The following is an 18,192-nucleotide window of genomic DNA, read 5'->3' as shown; positions in this document are numbered from 1 at the left end:
AGACCAAGAGAATGAACAATTTCATTAGTTAGTTAGTTAGTTACAGATCAAATGTGGGATGTTATAAGTTATGCATCTTATAGTCCAATTATTATTTCGATGAGTTTTCCTTTTTCTTTTGTTTTTTAGGAAATTAGGGAGCAAGTAGAAAACAATGATTGTGATTACATTAAATCTTCTGTTTCCATTCACTGGTTAAGATCTCACTGATTTACTCATGCATTCATAGATGGATTAAGTATCTTCTCTTCTGAATTTTGCTTTCCATATTACCATTACAATATAAAGGAAATCAATATGTTTGCTAAATATATTAATGGAGCAAAATTATTTCCATAATGAAAATAAATTCAAACTCAGACAATTTAATCATAGATCCTTAAATTATATCATAGAATTTAAGGATCATGACAAGATCTTGAATGACCCTGAGTATATATTTTCCCATCTGTTTATTACCTTAGTTATGTCTTTTCTTATATGTACTAAGATTTCTTCAAGTGTAATAACATTTTTTTAGAAAAAGAATGAAGGAGTTTTCTGGTGGTGGTCATATAATATTTTTATGGTATTTAAAAGGTAAATATTAAAATATGATCCTATAGAATGGATCCAAGGGGAAAGTGAGGGAACTTTTCCATATAAAGGAAGCCATCTCAAGTGTCCCTCCCATTTCATCAGCACAAATCCACTTGTGTAAGAATGATGAATTGGAGAAGCCACTAAGTATTAGAAATAGCAGCAGAATCCTTTAAGGATAAGTTTACAACAAGGACTATTCTCAGGTGAAATTCCATGGAGGAGGAGCCCAAGGAATCTTAGGGTGACACAGGGAAGTCAAGGAAAGCATTTCCAAAGTGTTGATGCTGCAGTCAAGAAGAGTCTGACTTCACCTGTCCTAACTGCTGCCTTTTCCTGCCATCAATAGTACAGGTAGTATTGCTATAAATTATGTGATGTATGCACTTATACATACCACAATATGAACAATTCTCTGCTTACAAATCAGAAATATTGCATTTGCTTCCTAGAAGTCAAGCTAATGTGGGTTTCAGTCTCTGTGTTCTCAGTCTCTTTCTTCTTACTAAACACTGGGCCTCAGTAGCCTTTTCTAGACATGGGTTATCTGTCCACCCCTGAGATGTCCAATGCCCTGTCTTCAGGTTGTTTCTGCTGCTTTGATGTCACAAAAAGATTATCTTTGGACAGATGATGAGCCTTCAGCCTGGGACCCAGGCTCTCAGATTAATGAGGTGACCTTTTGCTCTAAGATCTGACCACCTTCCCTAGTCAGTGCAATGGAGTGATACTAAATTTTTTCCTTTCTTTCCCTTTCACTTGAAGGGACTCAGGACTCACCATCATTTTTTTTTATCTTTAAAAGCTTCCCCTCAGCCTTCTTTCCCTTCAGAGATGACTAGCTTGAGCTTGAGGTTTACAAAGGATGAGAAACACTTTGACTCCAGAAAGTGTCTGCTCTCTGTCCATTCAACATTCCAGACAAGGGATTACCAAGTCTATTTCCCTGCTTCTACAGAGAGATAAGGAGAAAAATCACCAGAAATTCTAATGTGAATTAAACTTCAATAAGTTATGCTCTCCTAAGGGAATAGCCTCCCACATTGATATCACTAGGCATACTGTGATGAAGATATTAATTCCAAAGTACAATTTTAAAACAGATTTAATGGCTAAGTTATGACAATGCATTTAGTCTGGTTTGTGCATTATACATGTAACTATTTCAAAGAAATGGGAATTAAATGATTTTTAAGATATTTGATATATTTTATTTATTTAAAAAAATAAAATCATACAAAATAAGAACTGCCAGAAAATACTCAGTATAAAGATATCTTGAATAAAAGCAAAAATATGTTGGCCATAGAACCACAGGTACTGAAAATAAGAGATAGTAGCAGGTATGGTGGCGTAGGCCTATAATCCCAGGTACTTAGGGGGCTGTAGTAGGAAGAATACAAGTGTGAGACCAGCCTGGTCAATTCAGTAAGACCCTGTCTCAAAAAAACAAAAGTCTAGCATATAGCTCAGGGATGGAGTGCTTGCCTACCATGTATAAGACTCTGGGTTCAACCCCAAGTATGGGCAGTGGGCTGGGGGTGGGGGTACAAAGAAAATAAAATAATGAGAAAGCTCTCCTACTGATGCTGGTTCCAATATATTTGCCCTTTCTAGTTTCGTCCATCTGATTTCTTTTTCTCTTTTACTTTGTCTTGTTTTCATGTTTCACATATTTTGTATTCTTGTTCAGTGGACAGGAATACTGGAGATCTAGCAAGAATGAAGATATCTTTGGATACACAGGAAAGTTGCACAAATTGAGAAAAATGATCTGTGTTTAAATTTGGTTTACTATTTCCAGTACTTTCATTTCTAGGGAGGTCCTTTGTAATAAATGTATCCTAATTTGGGAAATTCAAGCTCAGCTTAATTTTTTTCCTAGAGTTTCACATCACCTCCATACTTCCTTGACATTGATTCCCATCTTTAACCCTTGCCTTCAGTTGTTATAAACATATGAAAGAGTAAGAAATGAAGAAAATAGCAGACACTCCAGGAACCAAGGAATGCACTGTATAGATAGTTACATACTATTTGCCTTCAGATTTTGAAAATGTCTACAACAGTCCATTCTAATTAAAGACTTGGATCCCAGGGTTGTACTACTGGTAGGTGAGGCTTAACAGGAGGTGAGGCTTAACAGGAAGTTGATATGTCATTGGAGGGTATGAGATAATTCTCCTGTGGCCTCTTGAGTTCTCTCTGGGAGATGTAATAACAGGAGCAAGCTTGGCCCCACCCAACTCTCTGCTTCCGGACCCTATTTGCTCTGACGTGTACTACTGCCATTAAGATCCAACATGAGGTGATGCAGCCAACAGTGGTCCTTGACAAGCCTGCAATATGCCACGTGGACTTTCAGGCTCCAAAACTCTGAACTTTCTTTTTTTTTTTTTTTTATATGAAGGCTGTGTCTGGTATTCTGTTGACATGATGAAAAGCTGGATTTCACCATGAGTCCATGTGAAATAGTACATAGGACCTATTCCACTCAAGGCTGAGGATATAGCTCAGTGATAGGGCACTTTCCTAGCAGGTGAAAGGCCATGGGTTTGATACCCAACACTACAAAACAGAAAGAAGTATTCAACTAAGAATATAGCCAATGAGGCAGGAAGAGAGAGATTACACCATTTTGCATCAAGTCATTTCTGTCAGATTATGGGAGAAAAAATAAGAGAAAGTCAAGAGGAATGTCACGTACTTGACATGTTATTCCCAAACCAAAGTTCCCCTGATGGGCTTACATGTTTTCCCACATTTTCTTTGGCCTCTCTACTCTCCTAGAGCCAAGCTACTGGGCTTGAAATCTTGCCTTCTGTCTTTCATGTAAAAGTGCTCATGTTTGGTAACATTTGAAAGCAATACAATAGAAAAATAGTACCCTCAGATTGATAGCATCAAAGATGGCAACAAAGGATTTATCAATTTAATACTCATAGAGAGAGTTCAATCCTAAAAATAGGAGTATGAACTGAAGTCAGATACTTAAGTTTACTAAATTTATGCTTTTAGAAGAGGAGACAACTCTAAAATACCAGCCATTTCTGTTGTTCCTGTAGAAGGAATTGATTATTGCATCCCTTTTGTTGATCATATAATCCTTTCTCCTTTTAATTTTTTTAACTTTATTTTTTGATTGTGCTAGATGTCAGTCCTAGGGCCTTGCACATACTGAATACACACTTTACAGAGCTATATCCCCAATTCTAACCATTTCTCTTTTATAGTCATTGAAATCCATTTAAATTTCAGTAAGACTATTATTTTGTGGAGGGTAGTTAACCGGGGATTGAACTCAGGGGCACTCAACCAGTGGGCCACATGCCCAGCCCTATTTTGTATGTTATTTAGAGACAGGGTTCAACTGAGTTGCTTAGTGCCTCACAGTTACTGAGGCTGGCTTTCAACTCGGGATCCTCTTGCCTCAGTCTCCCATGTCCCTGGGAGTACCGGTGTGCGCCATCACGCCTGGCTTAATTATTTTTAAACAACAGACTCGGTGTGTTAATATAAAGTTTAAAGGAAAATATACTGGATTGAGAAGTGAGTATTGGAAAGCAATACTGTCACTTCAGAGATCAGGAATATCTTTAGTTTCATTAAATATAACAAATTTTATTAAGTACCTTTTGTCGGCTAGCTGTGTAGCACTGTGTAGTCATTCATGGACTGTGCCAGATAAGGCCACCACAGTGCTCATGGTGTGCTCTAGGCAGAGCTGGCAAGAGCAAGAGAATACCAGAACAGGAATACATAAGGAAATAAATAGAATAATGTGCCGGAGTGGAGCACTGGGGATCTTCTCAGTTTTCCACCCCTTTATGGTGAGAAGATACTGAGCTTTGAATATGAAGGGAAACCTGGGTTGAAATATGTTTTCACAATGATTCCCCTTCATTTTGATCATGTTTTTTTTTTTTTTTTTTCCTTCGTACTACATTTGCTGGCCTCTCTACTCTCCTAGAGCCAAGCTACGGTGCTTGAAATCTTGCCTTTGTCATTAATTTTTCCCATGCCGGGTCATCTACTTTCAGACTGATTTTCAAAGGTTTTATTTGCTTTAAGAGGTATAATATTTCAATATATCAATGTGGTTATTGTGAGCACATGATGTGAAAACACTTGGTAGAAAGAAGTTTGAATAAAAGATTTCACAAGTATTTTCTGGAATTAAAATATTCAAAGTTATTTCTCTTTATGAACTTAAGAGTTGATAAAGTCAGTCACAATCACCTTCAATGATTATTTGTTACTTTGTATATGTAAAGCAATTTTTTCAAAATAATATATTAGAGATGCTTCAAAAGAACTTTTTAGACTTTAAATATATGTGTGTGTGTGTTTTATAAATGTATAAAACAAGACAATAAATGGCTATGCAATGGACTGAAATTGTGGAACTTTTAAGCTGAAGTTCTTTTTAGAAAATGATCTAACTGCAGAACATAAAAAAGCAGTGCCGTATGATTGAAGCCATGGGCTTTCGTTCATTCTCACTCAAGCCTGGGGTTCAGGCACATGAAGGATTGGCTTTCATGGCTCCACATCATAAGACAGGCTCTAAAGCACAAGTAACCATTTTACTTAGTCTATTAACTTTCAATACCCCAGACCATGAGAATAAACCCAGCAATGTGATATTTTACTTCTAGTTTTGTGCTTTATAAAAATATCCAAAGAAACTGTTTTATATCAGCTTAGTCTTTGGTATGTACAGTACTTACCTACATGGTACAGATGGCATTACAAACCTAAGTTCTAAAAACCATAGTAGTAGCAATACTGAAGAAACAGTTGCAGTTGTTTTCTTAAAAGCAGAGGAACTTATGTTAGTGCTCATATCCATTTGTATGAATTACAGTATCAAAGGAACTATATTAAAAATAAACAAACAAAAAACACAAAATAAATAAAATAAGGAAGGCCAAGAAAATTCACTCATGTGAAAAATAAGCAGATGATTAATGGGTTTTTAAGAGAAATCTTTAAGTAATTAGCATAAATGTAAAAAGTAAATAAATTGTAGGTAAATTGAATGTATTAGGGTTCTCCAGAGAAACATAACCAATAGAATATATGTGGGTATACAGAAATAGGTATGAGAGAAGGGCTCATGTGATGATGGAGACCAAGAGGTCCCATAATCTGTTCTCTGCAAGTTGGAGACCGAGCCAGGAAAGCTGGTATAGTTTTAGGGTAAAACCCAAAGGCCTGAGACCAGGGAACTACTGATGGAAGTTGTGATCTAAGATCCAAGAGCCAGATTCTGTTGTTTGAGGGCAGAAGGGGATAGATGTCCTGATGGAAGCAGATACACATTTGCCCTTCCTCCTTTTTATTCTGCTCTACCCCTTAGTGGATTGGATGATACCCTTCAACATTCATGTAGGTGGATCTTTTTTACTTAGTCTAGTGATTTAAATGGTAATCTCTTCCAGAAACACTGAAATAGACATACCCAGTATTATTGTTTTCTAGCTATATAGACTCATTAGCCTTGTCAAGTTGATGCATAAAATTAACCATCCCATTAAGGATATTGAGCATCTGAAAATGGTATGCTTTTAAATTCACTCTCAAAATGAAAGCAATGATGTATAACATTTGCTTATTTCCCTGGTTTAAATAATCCTACTAGGACCAATTTCAAGGTACCAAGTGAACTCAGTGAACATGGAGTTGGGAAGGGATGTGTACCTTTGTCGATTGTGACCAGTACAAATGAACTACATGCACCACTGTATCAGACCAATTAACATTTGTTTTATCTAAATTTAAAATGTTTCCAATCCATAGAAGTGATTTATCTAGCATTGTGGGGGAGAGATTAACATAAATTAATTTTCCAGATAGTCACTGTTTTACCTGAAGGCATTAAAATATTTCCAATAGTGACTATTTACTTAAAAAATTGGTATTAGGTATATTTTTGTGCCTGCATAGCATAATTTAATCAATTGCTTATGACCCAAGATCCTTAATTGATGTTAATATTACTTTGAACAATAAGGAAACTACTGTAGATGCTAGTTAAAATTACCTGGTCTAGAGCCAACTGTTTGAGAAAATCTTGACTCCAACCCTTGTGAAATGTGGAATATTATCTTGATTCTTTATGTTTCATTTTTCATATCTTTTCTTAAATTAAGGAAATAATAAGTGCTGCTTATTTTTGTTATTAAAGTTACTTAACATTCTCTTGTGTTGCCAAATTCTGAATTAGCAAATATGAATCATTGTTTTTAGGAGAAATATTGGGTTAATTTTCCTGCAAGCTGATTTATTAGCCAATATACAAACCTTCTTTTTTTGTGAAATTGTATTTAACCTCTTATGTCTCATTGTTGTATGGAGGGGATGCCTGTAAAACCCTATACCATTTATTGGATACCTATAAACTGCTCAATTTAAGTTTCCATTTGTGTCCTCTATATAGGACTATGGGACACAATGGGTTAAAGATATCTTATTCAACAGACATTATAGAATTATTAACATGGAACTGGCAGAGAACGGCACTATAGCTCAGACCTAAATGAAGCTAACACGCTTACCAACACAACCTTCTTGGACTTGGGAACATTAGGCAGCACTTCCAACACCACACCTGGGGGCATTCTAAAGAGTTAAATCACCAATTAAAAAACATAAAAATATGAAAATCATGGTACAAAATAGACTGAAAGTGACACTATTTACAGGTCAGAGTTGAAACAAAAGGCAGAACTTTGCCTAGTTTGACCACAGCTTGAAAAGTACATCCGGCGACTCAAATTTCTCACCATTCTGCACAAGCCCATTGTCTGCAAAAGAACACATACTGCTATGGGTATTAATTTGGGGGTTATTGTCAAAGGTAAATGAAGCTAGATACTAGTTAATATAGTAAAGTCAAATTTTAATCACTGTTATGCTATTGTCAAAGGGAAGAGGGTCCAGCATGACCTGAACTCCACTCTGATTTGTAAATGTGAATTTTAAAGGGAACACTAGAAATAGCTAGAAAAGTGACTCAGTAGAATTTGAACAGTGGAAATCATAAAGGTCAGTTAGTGTAGACAATTCTGTCCTCCTGTTGAGACTGGGCCAGAGCTCTGTCCTTTCTGGTTATTATATTGTTTAAAATTAAGACATTAAAAATGTACATATATCCAGGGTACCTTGTGATTTTTCAATGCATATACATATTATACAATGTTCAAATCAGGGTAAACATATATATATATATATATCTCCTCAAATGTATAATTTCTTTGTGGTAGAAACATTCAATATGCTTTTTTTCTAGTTTTTCTGAAACATATGGTGCATTATCTTGATCTATAGTTACCCTACTGTGCAATAGAACACTTGAATTTATTACTTCTCACTGTAGCTTAGCTGATGATTACATTCTAAAGGAATGGCTTTTAGGTCCTTTGAGCGAGAGACTCCTGAGTTGTAAGCGATTCATATACATCTCAAAAGGATAAAGGAAGGATTCACAATTGTAAACCCTTTTTTTAGTAAATCCTGTAATGGTAGTCAGGAGCTTATCATCAGGTTTTGGCTAGCACAACCAGTAAATTCTCCTGACAGCCTTGAGTTTTCTCAGGCAGACACTTTAAGGAAGGCTAGGGTCATCCTCTGCATGCAGCCTGAGCTGCTGGTAGTATTTAAGTATTTTAGTATAGGCAAGGGGGAGTAGATGAAATTATTTATGTTAGGATTCTTCTAGCTTTTATAGGCAAGGGATGATACCTAGTGGAGAAAAGACCATCAGGACCCTGACTAGATTTTGTCAAGTAGAAATCTTTGCTACAGAAATAAATTTTGGCAAGTAGGCAAATTTGGAAGTATGAAATCACCAATGAATAATGAGGGTTGATTATACTTCATGTCCTTGTTAATTAATGTATTAGTCAGTGTTCTCTAGAGCAACAGAATCAACAGGAAGTACAATTATAAAAGAGGGACTTCTTAGGTTGGCTTACACCACCCAAAGCTGGATAGTCCACAATGGCCATCTGCAGGCTGGAGAGCTGGAAGAATCAGTAGCTGTGCAGTCCAAGAGGCTGAAGCCCTAGAATAAGAGAGATCAACAGTGCTACCCTAGTCCAAGACCAAAGGATTCTGGTAAATCTGCTTGGAAGAGTGAAGAAGTGAGAGTCTAATATCCTCAGACAATTGCAGCAGCCATCAAGGAGAATCAAGCTTTTATTGGCTGTTGCTTCCTTGTTCTCCCATTTTTATTGCATCTAAGCCATCATCCTATTGGACAATGCTGCCCAAATTTAGGGAGGATCTCGTTTCAATTGGCTATCCCACATGCCAACCATTCCTAGACACACCTATAATCCTCATCATCTCTTAATCCAATCAAGTTGATGGTCAAATTGACATTACATTAATATGTATAAATTGCTTAAAATAGTAAGCATTCAATAAGTGTTAATTAAATTATAATATAAAATGTAGGAATTGTTTAGTTATAAAGTTATTTGCTTTCGATTTATTAACTTGCCTCAGTTACCATTTTGCTATTTGATCTTTTTATTATATCAAATTAAAAGTTTGCATAAAAATTATACATAGCATATAATTTGTTTCCCAGTATATTGTCATGGTTCCACTTTTTCTCATGTTATCAGTGTGCGCATCACTCCAGGCCTTTCATCCTTCCACCAACCTCTTCCCAACCCATACCAATATCTGATGTTGCTCAAGTACTTTATATAAAGTGGTGTAGTAGTATTTGCATATAACCTACAAGCATCATCCTCTATACTTTATATGATCTCTAGATTACTTACAATAGCTAATACAATGCAAATGCTATGTAAATAGTTGTTATGATGTATTTTTTCATGAATGAAGACAAAACATGTCTATACAGGTTCAGTATATACACAATTTTTGTTTCAAATATTTTCTATCCCTAGTTGGTTGAATCTACAGATACCCTCAGAGCCCTCAGAGGCAGAGCTTGTCAGGAATCTGCCCTTCATTTTAGGTCTTATGACCTTGTGGGGGAGATTCTCAGCTTATGTTTATGGGTCAAGGGCTTTGGCCAAGAAATTGCCTTGTCTAGGAGAGAACTGGTCTCTGCCATACCTGAGTGATGCTTTCAAACCACTGATGTTCACCTAGACACAAATGATGGTAAAGTTTTTCCTAGTGCCTGTGACAGACTGCATGATAGATTTTACTTAGATATCACCTCCATCACTAAATGTTCAATTGAATTCCATGGTCACAGAGAAAAAAAGCTATTGTATGATAAAGTATTTTATATTACTTTTGATAATAGACACTTTGATTATAAAACAATTTTGACTCTTCAAGTCAAAACTTGGGTGTCACCTGAGGACTTTGCCTCATTGAGGTGCAGAACTCTGGTGGGTTTTTAAAAATAACTTATAAATAATTTTTAAAAATAACATTTCTAAATGAACTAGAAAGTAGAGAAATCCTCATTAAACTTTGATGTTATGAATCACATATGGGGGTTTAAATAGGTTTCACTTATGTTCATGTTGGAATATTAAGTTTAGGTATTTCATGTTATTTAGGATAAGCCTATCATAAATTTTATCATTATATATTGGTCAAATTATCTAAATGCTATTTAAAACCCAAGTCTTACTAACAGTTAATATGGCAATGAATTCTAGTATTTGCTTTTGAAACAGATATATTTATTTTTTTTTCATATTCTCTCAAAAATACCTTGCTGTTTGTCTTTCTGTAAATGTTCCATAATTCCATTAAACACATTTTGTTGACCCTCATGTTCATACAAGCCTGAGGTTTTAAAGGTGCCATTTCACATTCAATATTAATAGTCCTAAAACAAACATATAAAAGAAAATTAAAACCCTAAAATTTAATGCCTCACAAGGGAAAATCATGTATTAAAACGGTGTCCTCTTAGCATTGGCATATGTATGGGAAATGCATTTTAAGTGAAATATATCTGGCCTAGAGGAGCAGATAACTTAGTTTTACAGCAATTTGAAAGTTTAGAGAAATATCCATCTTTCAGTTGCCAGAATAATAAATTAAATCAAGGGTGTAAGGAAAACAAATAGAGGAGACAAAAGAAAATAAAGGAAAAACAGGAGGTAAGTTAGGAAAGAGCTATTGCTTATGAACTAACTTCTTCCTGCAAAATGATAGGAAAACAGCAGACAGGGAAACAGAAAATTGCATCAGGCTTCAGTGTTTATGTTGCTGATGGAAATGTACAAATCATTTTCATCCTTTGCGGTACTGTCATGCTCCATCACTTTAGTCCATTTTCACCTTGCGAAGGAATTCTGAATGGGCCTTCCTTCTCTGGCAGCTAATTAATCTCTCACAAGCCTGCTCTTGCAGCCTGTCTGCCCAGGATGCTCCACACCTTAAGCCAGTGACTCGTGAGCAGATTTCTTCCTCTCTTGAGCAGTTCTTTCTTCCCTTAAGCTTTGTGAAGACCTAGCTTTTCCCTCTTGTTGGGGAAACTATGTGAGCGATAATATATCATTGAAGAACTGCTATCCTCATCCTACTACCAAACATGAATACACTCCCAAATAATTGCACTGGGTTTTAATGACAGAAGACAATGTATGAATACTATAAATTATGATGTGCCCAGTATTTCACCAAAAGTGTGTATATGTATTTCAGAATGTATATTACCAGGTTATATATTCTTTGTATATGTATATTTATCAGATTATCATTGTGACAAGATACATGTATATGTTTTATTTCTGTATTTGCCTAAAATACTACTAAAAATTTCAAATTGAAGATTTTTAGCTTAATGATAAATTCTATATGCAAAATTTTTAAGGTTAAAGTATAATTCTATATAAGTTGAAATGGCTTAACTTTCCAATAAATAACAAAAAATGATAAAAATCCAATTTTGATTTACTTCTATTTTAAAAATGGCCACTAATAAGGTATTTACATGTGGTAACCTCATGTTAGTTACAATTGGAACTCTACAGAAATATTCATCCCACTTTAACACTTTACTGCTGTTATTACTGACCATCTTTTTTTTCCCCTTGATTACATTTATTTTATTTCTTTTCCTTAACTTAATTTTCTCATAAATCTTTTGTGGATTTTTAAAAATTTCTTTGTTTCCTTTTCTTTTAATTTCCTTTTTAATTAAAAACATTTCCCAGCATATACATAATGTATATGTGCTTTTATAATGTATAAGTGCTTTAAGATATATATGAGCTTTAAAAAGCAGAAAAAATAAAAGTTAGGATAACCACAAATATTCATATACTCAAATAAATATATATTCCAAAGTATTGTGGTTCGAATATCAGAAGAATGAAGACAACAGAAAAGATTCTGACAAACCATAATTATTTTTTTCATTGAAATTATATATATATGATGAAATGGACAGCTATTAAATGTTTAATCAGATGAGGTTTGACAAATGTATGTATCAGTAAAGACTATAAAAATATAAAACATTACTTCCCTGTGCTTTCATCTAATGAAAGCCCACTCCTTGTAGCAATTACTATTCTGGTTTCCATAGTCATAGAATGAATACTCTTGAACTTCATATGAATTGAATCATATACTATGTATGCTTATTTATCTGGATTCTTTCATTAAGTGTTCTTGAGATTAAAAGAATATTGCAATAATCAATGGCTTATTATTTTTTAATCATAACATTATGATTAATATTATGATACTTCATCTAATATGCAAGGTAATTAAAATAATATAGTTCTAGGTATACTCCTACACTTTTTGGTATTGCTATCTTATATTGTACATCTACATACTTAATAAGCCTTCCAAATATTGATAATTTTACTATAGATTGCGTCTTATAAAAATTAAGAAAACATTATTTCATTTTTACTCTCAAGTTGATCACTTCCAATTCTTTGTTCTTTTCTGCATACAGATATTTGCATGTGGAGTCATTTCCATTCAGTCTGAATGACTACTTTTCTGAATTTCTTGTAGGAAAGATACATTGGTGATGAATTTTCTCAACTTTCATTGATTTGAAAGTTTGTTTTATGCTCATGGTTATATATATATTTGTAGTTGGAGATTGACTTTTCAGGCTGCCATAACATTATTCTGCCTTGTTTATTTGTGTTGACCGTCAGCTGCCATTTGTGTCACTGACCCCAGCTAATAATGTTTCTTTTATCTAAGGGTACTTTCAGAGTTTTTTGTTTTACATTTTGCTTTGACAGTTGGAATATGATATGCTTAGGTACATTCTGTGATTAACCTGTTTGAATTTTTCAGAATTTTTAGGATCTGTGCCTTGACCTCCTTTATTAAATTGGGGAAAATTTTAGCCATCATTTCTTTGACAATGTTTCTGCCCCTTTTCTCCCCTTTTCTCTTCTCTACTCCCCTCCAAAAGCCCAATAATACACATTATAGTGGTTTTATTTTTTTCACTGATTACTGAGACTATATCCATGATTTTCCAATGTTTTTCTCCATTCTCCAAAGTAATTAATTTGCACAAATTATTTAAGAATAAATAATAGATCATTTGACGTCTTTGTCTTTGATTTACAACAACTGATTCAGGTTCTCTATTTTTATTACTTTTGTTTTCCTTGATTGTGGCTCACAACTTTCTACCTCTTAATATATGTAGTGATTTTGCACACACACACATGTTGTGATTTTATATATATGTAGTGATTTTATATATATGTGTGTATATATGTAGTGATCATATATATGAGATATATGTGTATGTGTATATATACACATACACACACACTATATATATATGTATATGTGTGTGTGTGTGTGTGTGTGTGCGCTGGATGTTGTGACATAATTTTGGGAACAAATCCTAGTTGTCTTCCTGTAAAAGCTAATACTTTCTATTCTATCAAGCAGTGGAATTCTGGGCAGATTATTTTTGCCCTTCCATGTTTGATTTTATTCTTTGGTAAGATAAGTCTACTTTAATTTTAAACTCAGTTCATGACCCTGACCCTTACTGCTGTGAGAGCCTTTCTGTAATCCCACCTGAAAGTCTGAGATAATCAGTGAAGCCTCTTCACTCTGGGCAACATTCAACTCCAGTATCTTCTAGCAGAGTCTGATCTCTGGTATCATTGCTAATCTCTCAACAATAGAGAAGGAAATTTCTGCTAGGCCCTGTGAAATTATACTCTGTGGAAATGCTGTCATGACCCTTGCCAAGAATTTATGTGAATCCTCATACAAACTATTGCCATTCCTAACTCAGATACCTTTCCTCAGATATTTTAAATGCAAGCAAGTCAACAGTACAGACTTTCTTTATTACTGTCCTTAGGTTTTACTCTTGAATTTGACAGCAGATCAGCAAAAGTTTTGTTTGTTTTTTTAATATTTTTTTCATTGTCAAAGGACTTTTATTTTATTTAATTTTTATATGTGGTGCAGAGGATCAAACCCAGTGCCTCACACATGCTAGGCAAGTGCTCTACCACTGAGCTACAACCCCAGCCAGCAACAAAAGTTTTTGCATAGGGCCATGTATTCAGTATTTTAGGCTGTGAACTATATGATCTCTGTTGTAACTATGCAATTCTGTGACTGTACTGGGAAAACAGAAATAGACCATGTGTAGACAAATTAACATGTTCCAATAAAATCTTATTTACAAAAATAAGCAGTTAATCTATGGATCATGGTTTGTTGACCTTGCTATATTTTGACACATCATCAACTTTAATCATCAAAATATTGTCAGCATAGCTCGATACTGAGGTAAAGGAACTATATAAAATGTCCCTAATTAACAAATTTATTGATTTTATTTCCTTGCTCCAGTTGCTAATTACTATAATACTTAGCCTTGATATGTAAAGGGGCATGCTGTTAAGTAATTTACATACATACTCATATACAAATGAACAGTAATTTCTCTTGCCTTCTCAAAAATGCCAAAATTTAATAAGGAAAGAACAAACTATACCTAACAGTCCTTAGATGCTATGCTCAAATTGATTTCTTCCTTTTTACTTTATATTTACTACTTTAGTTAAAGAATCTCAGAATGGTAGAACTGGACTGGGTCTCTGAGTTCATTGAGTTAAATTATTTCATTCATGCAAGAAGGAAATCTGCCACTGAAATTAAATTATTTATCTATGATTCGTCAAACTCAGCAGTGGAATCCAATCTTTTGGCTCCCATACAGAGTTTTGCCCACAAATCTTACAATATAACATGAGGCATGACTTAGGTGAGAGAAGAACCAGATGGTCAAGAAATCAAATGATTATCATTTTAGGGATTGCATTTATATTTAGCCCTTTGTTCTCAGAACTTATTCTGTTTCTATCCTTTCTCTCTTTTTAAAATAGGTTTATTATTAAAGTTACTTAAAAGCAATCATTACAAACAAAGAGTGATTCTATTCTGTGTGTACCTTGCTTCATTGAGAAATACCCTTTCTAATTATGGCAAAAGACAAAGTGGCAGTTGTATTTTATTCTCCATCATTTCTAATAGTTTAAATCAGTGGTTCTCAAACTTCAGCATCAGAATCCCCTGGAGGGGTTGCTAAAACAGATTGTTGGGCCCCATTCCAGAGTTTCTGTTACAACAAGTTTGGGATGAGATTGAGAATTTGCATTTTGGGCACGTTCCCAAGTGATGCTGATATTGCTAGTCTGAGTAAAACACTTTCAGAATCACTGGCTCAGATTCTCATCCCTAAAGGCAAGATACAATTTACCAGGGGAGGTGTTAATACACTAATACCAGGCTCCATCTTAGATCAATTGAAATAGAATATCTGGGGCTTGAAACTGGATATCAATATTTTCTAAGTGTCTTGGGTGATTCTAATATACAGCCAAGGTTAAGAAAAAAATAAAGAGTATGACCTGAAAAAGTATATTCAATCTTATGGATTAGTGTTAGATTTCTTTTCTTAACACCTTTCTTTATTAGATGGAAACAATTTGTATGTAGTCATTTTATGATATAAATAAGAATCTAAAGATGACTTTACCAAGTGATTCTATAAATTGAAGGTAATTTAGATTTAGTCAAGTTGATGCTACTAATTCTGTAAAGTGTTTAGAATAAAATGTGGTTATTAAATTTCCTTTTTAACATGTACTTATAAAGGTTTTTTCCATTTACAAAATTACATGTTATGCCTTAGATACTAAAATTGTTTTTATTAGCTTTGTATAGGCAGCATACACATTTAGATAGTAAATTTTTACCTCTTGTTTTCTCTCCATACAGTGAAAGATGCAGATATACTTTGTATGGACATACAGATTCTGTGAACAGCATTGAGTTTTTTCCTTTCTCCAACACTCTTCTCACAGGTTCAGCAGACAAGACCCTCTCCTTATGGGATGCACGAACAGTAAGCAAATCATCTCCCTTTTTCCAGGTTTTGATAAGTAGTCACTCAGTCATTCTGCAGGTATTGGGTATGACTTTAAAAGGATGTGGAGGGTAAAAATAAGTTCCTACTTACAGTGTCTAAATCCTGCCTCTTAACTGCTAGTACATAAAAGCAACATAATCATTTCATCAAATATTAATTTGATTAATTCAACAATTATATGGGATAGAAACTCTGTTGGTGCTGGTGATAAAAACAGGAAAGCATGAGGTTCCCCTCAAGGAGTTTGTCAGTTTGTAAGAAAATAGAAATGAGATTATTTTAGTGAAGTGAGGTATGTGATAAAATAAGAACATACATGTGCCAGGGGAAAGCAACAAGCCTCATCTGCTGTGAGCGAGTAAGCAGCTTCCAGGAAGGCTAGGTTTAAGCTGTGATTTGGAGAGTAAGGAGGGTGCACCAGGGCGTCTGGAGAGAGATGAATTCTAGGACAGGGCAGCACATGTACAAAGCTATGGAGTTGGGAGGCTGCAGTGCCACACTCTCAGAACTAAAGGAAGAAGGGAGAAATGGCAGGCCAGAGTGTACATGCATGAAGTATCTGTTTCAAATTATTTCAGAAGAATAGAAGGAAGAGTGCTGTACAAACATTGTAACAACCAGGTTTGCCTTTAATAGATTACTTTGATAGTAAAGCAAGGAGCTAGTCTCCTGAAGGAGCACACAACAGGCTGTGAGTGGATGAGAATTTGAACTGAAGCTTGACTGTGAGATGAAAAGGAGAGAAAGTACTAAAGATAAGTCTAAGTATCAGAACTTGAGGTGTGAATCCAGGTGGAGCTCATGGGATGAGGAGGAATTTAGAGTGATCAACTTTCCTGATTAGTCTGAGATTGAGGGTTCTCCTGGGTCATGGGATTTTCATAGGTAAAATCAGACAGTCCTGGCTTAAATGGCTATAAGAATGAATTTGGTGCTAAGAAATGGAAACAGGATATGGAGACTATATTTTCTAATGATTCAGGAGAAGAGATTGTAGCTTTAGAGGTCAAATAAAAGGTTCTTTGTTCCATAGGAGCCAGTATGTTTATCTATTTAGGGAGAAGAGGGCAGAGAGGAAAGAACTAAAAATACAGGAAACAAAATAGAGAGCAGGGAAGTTTGTTGAAGAATGTTACATTTGAAGAATGTTACAATTTGCAAGACAATGTATTCATATTCTTAGCAACATTTGATGAGGATTAAAGAGAAAATGACTCTAGGTGACTATCCATAACCCTAGTTCTAGTTCCAGGATCCATTAGGAAAAACATCTTATAATTTATATCATTATCTTCCCTTATACAAAGCATATTTGACATAAAGGAGTATTATGATGGACATACAAATGGTATGGGCAGGGATGCAGATTCAGTATGTGAGGCTCTGTTTAGTCCACTGACGTGAATTCATTTCAGATCAGTGGGGAATAAGACGTCCTCAGCCTTATATAGTACGATAAAATAGCAGAGCAACATGTGTCTTAGTCACCAGCTTCATGTATCACAGAAATGTAGAATTCTGAGGTAGCAGAAGTCAGGGGGACATTGTGGGAAGAATGTACCAGATATGACTTAAGAAAGAGGTCAGAATGATTTGTTGTTTGATAGAAAGTTCCCACATGCCCCTCCTTGCTTTAAATAGCTTAGACCCTGATGAAGGGAATTTGTTCCTGTTAATGGACCATCAATGAAAAAGCAAGATTTTCAAAGCATTTAGCCCTAAAAACTTAAATGTGGAATATATAATAAAAGTAACCGTTCAAAGGAAACCAAGAGAGAAAATATTCAGTGACCTAAATTTAAGACTCATTTTCTATTGACTTTATATTCTTATTCTTATTTTAAGTGCTGTAACTGAATGTTCTCAGAAACCATATTTCTTATTTACTTTCTCTCATGTGAAAAACTGAATCTCTGGTAATTATCTGTAAGAAAAGTTGCCTCTACTATATGTGCCTTAAATACATAAAGTTACTTATCAAGTGTGACCTTCCACCCTGATGTTGCAAAGCTCCTCCTCTGGTACTCTTATTCCCCATACTATCAGGAGAAAAGGAGGGACACAGCACAACACTATGCCTTAGCATAGTAGTGGCATTACATGTGGGTTAAATGTAAGTGCATTGGTCAATGAGTCCCAGAGATATGATTTCAAAAAGCATATATATTTTTAATTGATTTAATGGCAAATTAAAATTTATATTACTAATATTA

The 18,192-nt window shown here is 34.7% G+C and overlaps 1 protein-coding gene across 2 annotated transcripts in view; it reads left to right on the top strand.

Moving 5' to 3' along the window:
- Spag16 (sperm associated antigen 16) overlaps window positions 1–18,192 on the top strand; it is a 719,050-nt gene that overhangs the window by 594,761 nt on the left and 106,097 nt on the right. For both annotated transcript variants that reach the window (XM_058585177.1, XM_046462926.2), the window contains one exon: window positions 15,829–15,955. In XM_058585177.1, coding sequence (XP_058441160.1) covers window positions 15,829–15,955 — 127 coding nt within the window. The remainder of the gene's footprint in view (window positions 1–15,828; window positions 15,956–18,192) is intronic.

Source organism: Marmota monax, unplaced genomic scaffold, assembly GCF_021218885.2.
Source record: "Marmota monax isolate L192 unplaced genomic scaffold, Marmota_monax_Labrador192_F-V1.1 WCK01_AAM20220418_F8-fsc00136, whole genome shotgun sequence".
Lineage (NCBI taxonomy): Eukaryota > Metazoa > Chordata > Mammalia > Rodentia > Sciuridae > Marmota > Marmota monax.
This window is presented reverse-complemented; position numbering and strand designations above follow the sequence as displayed.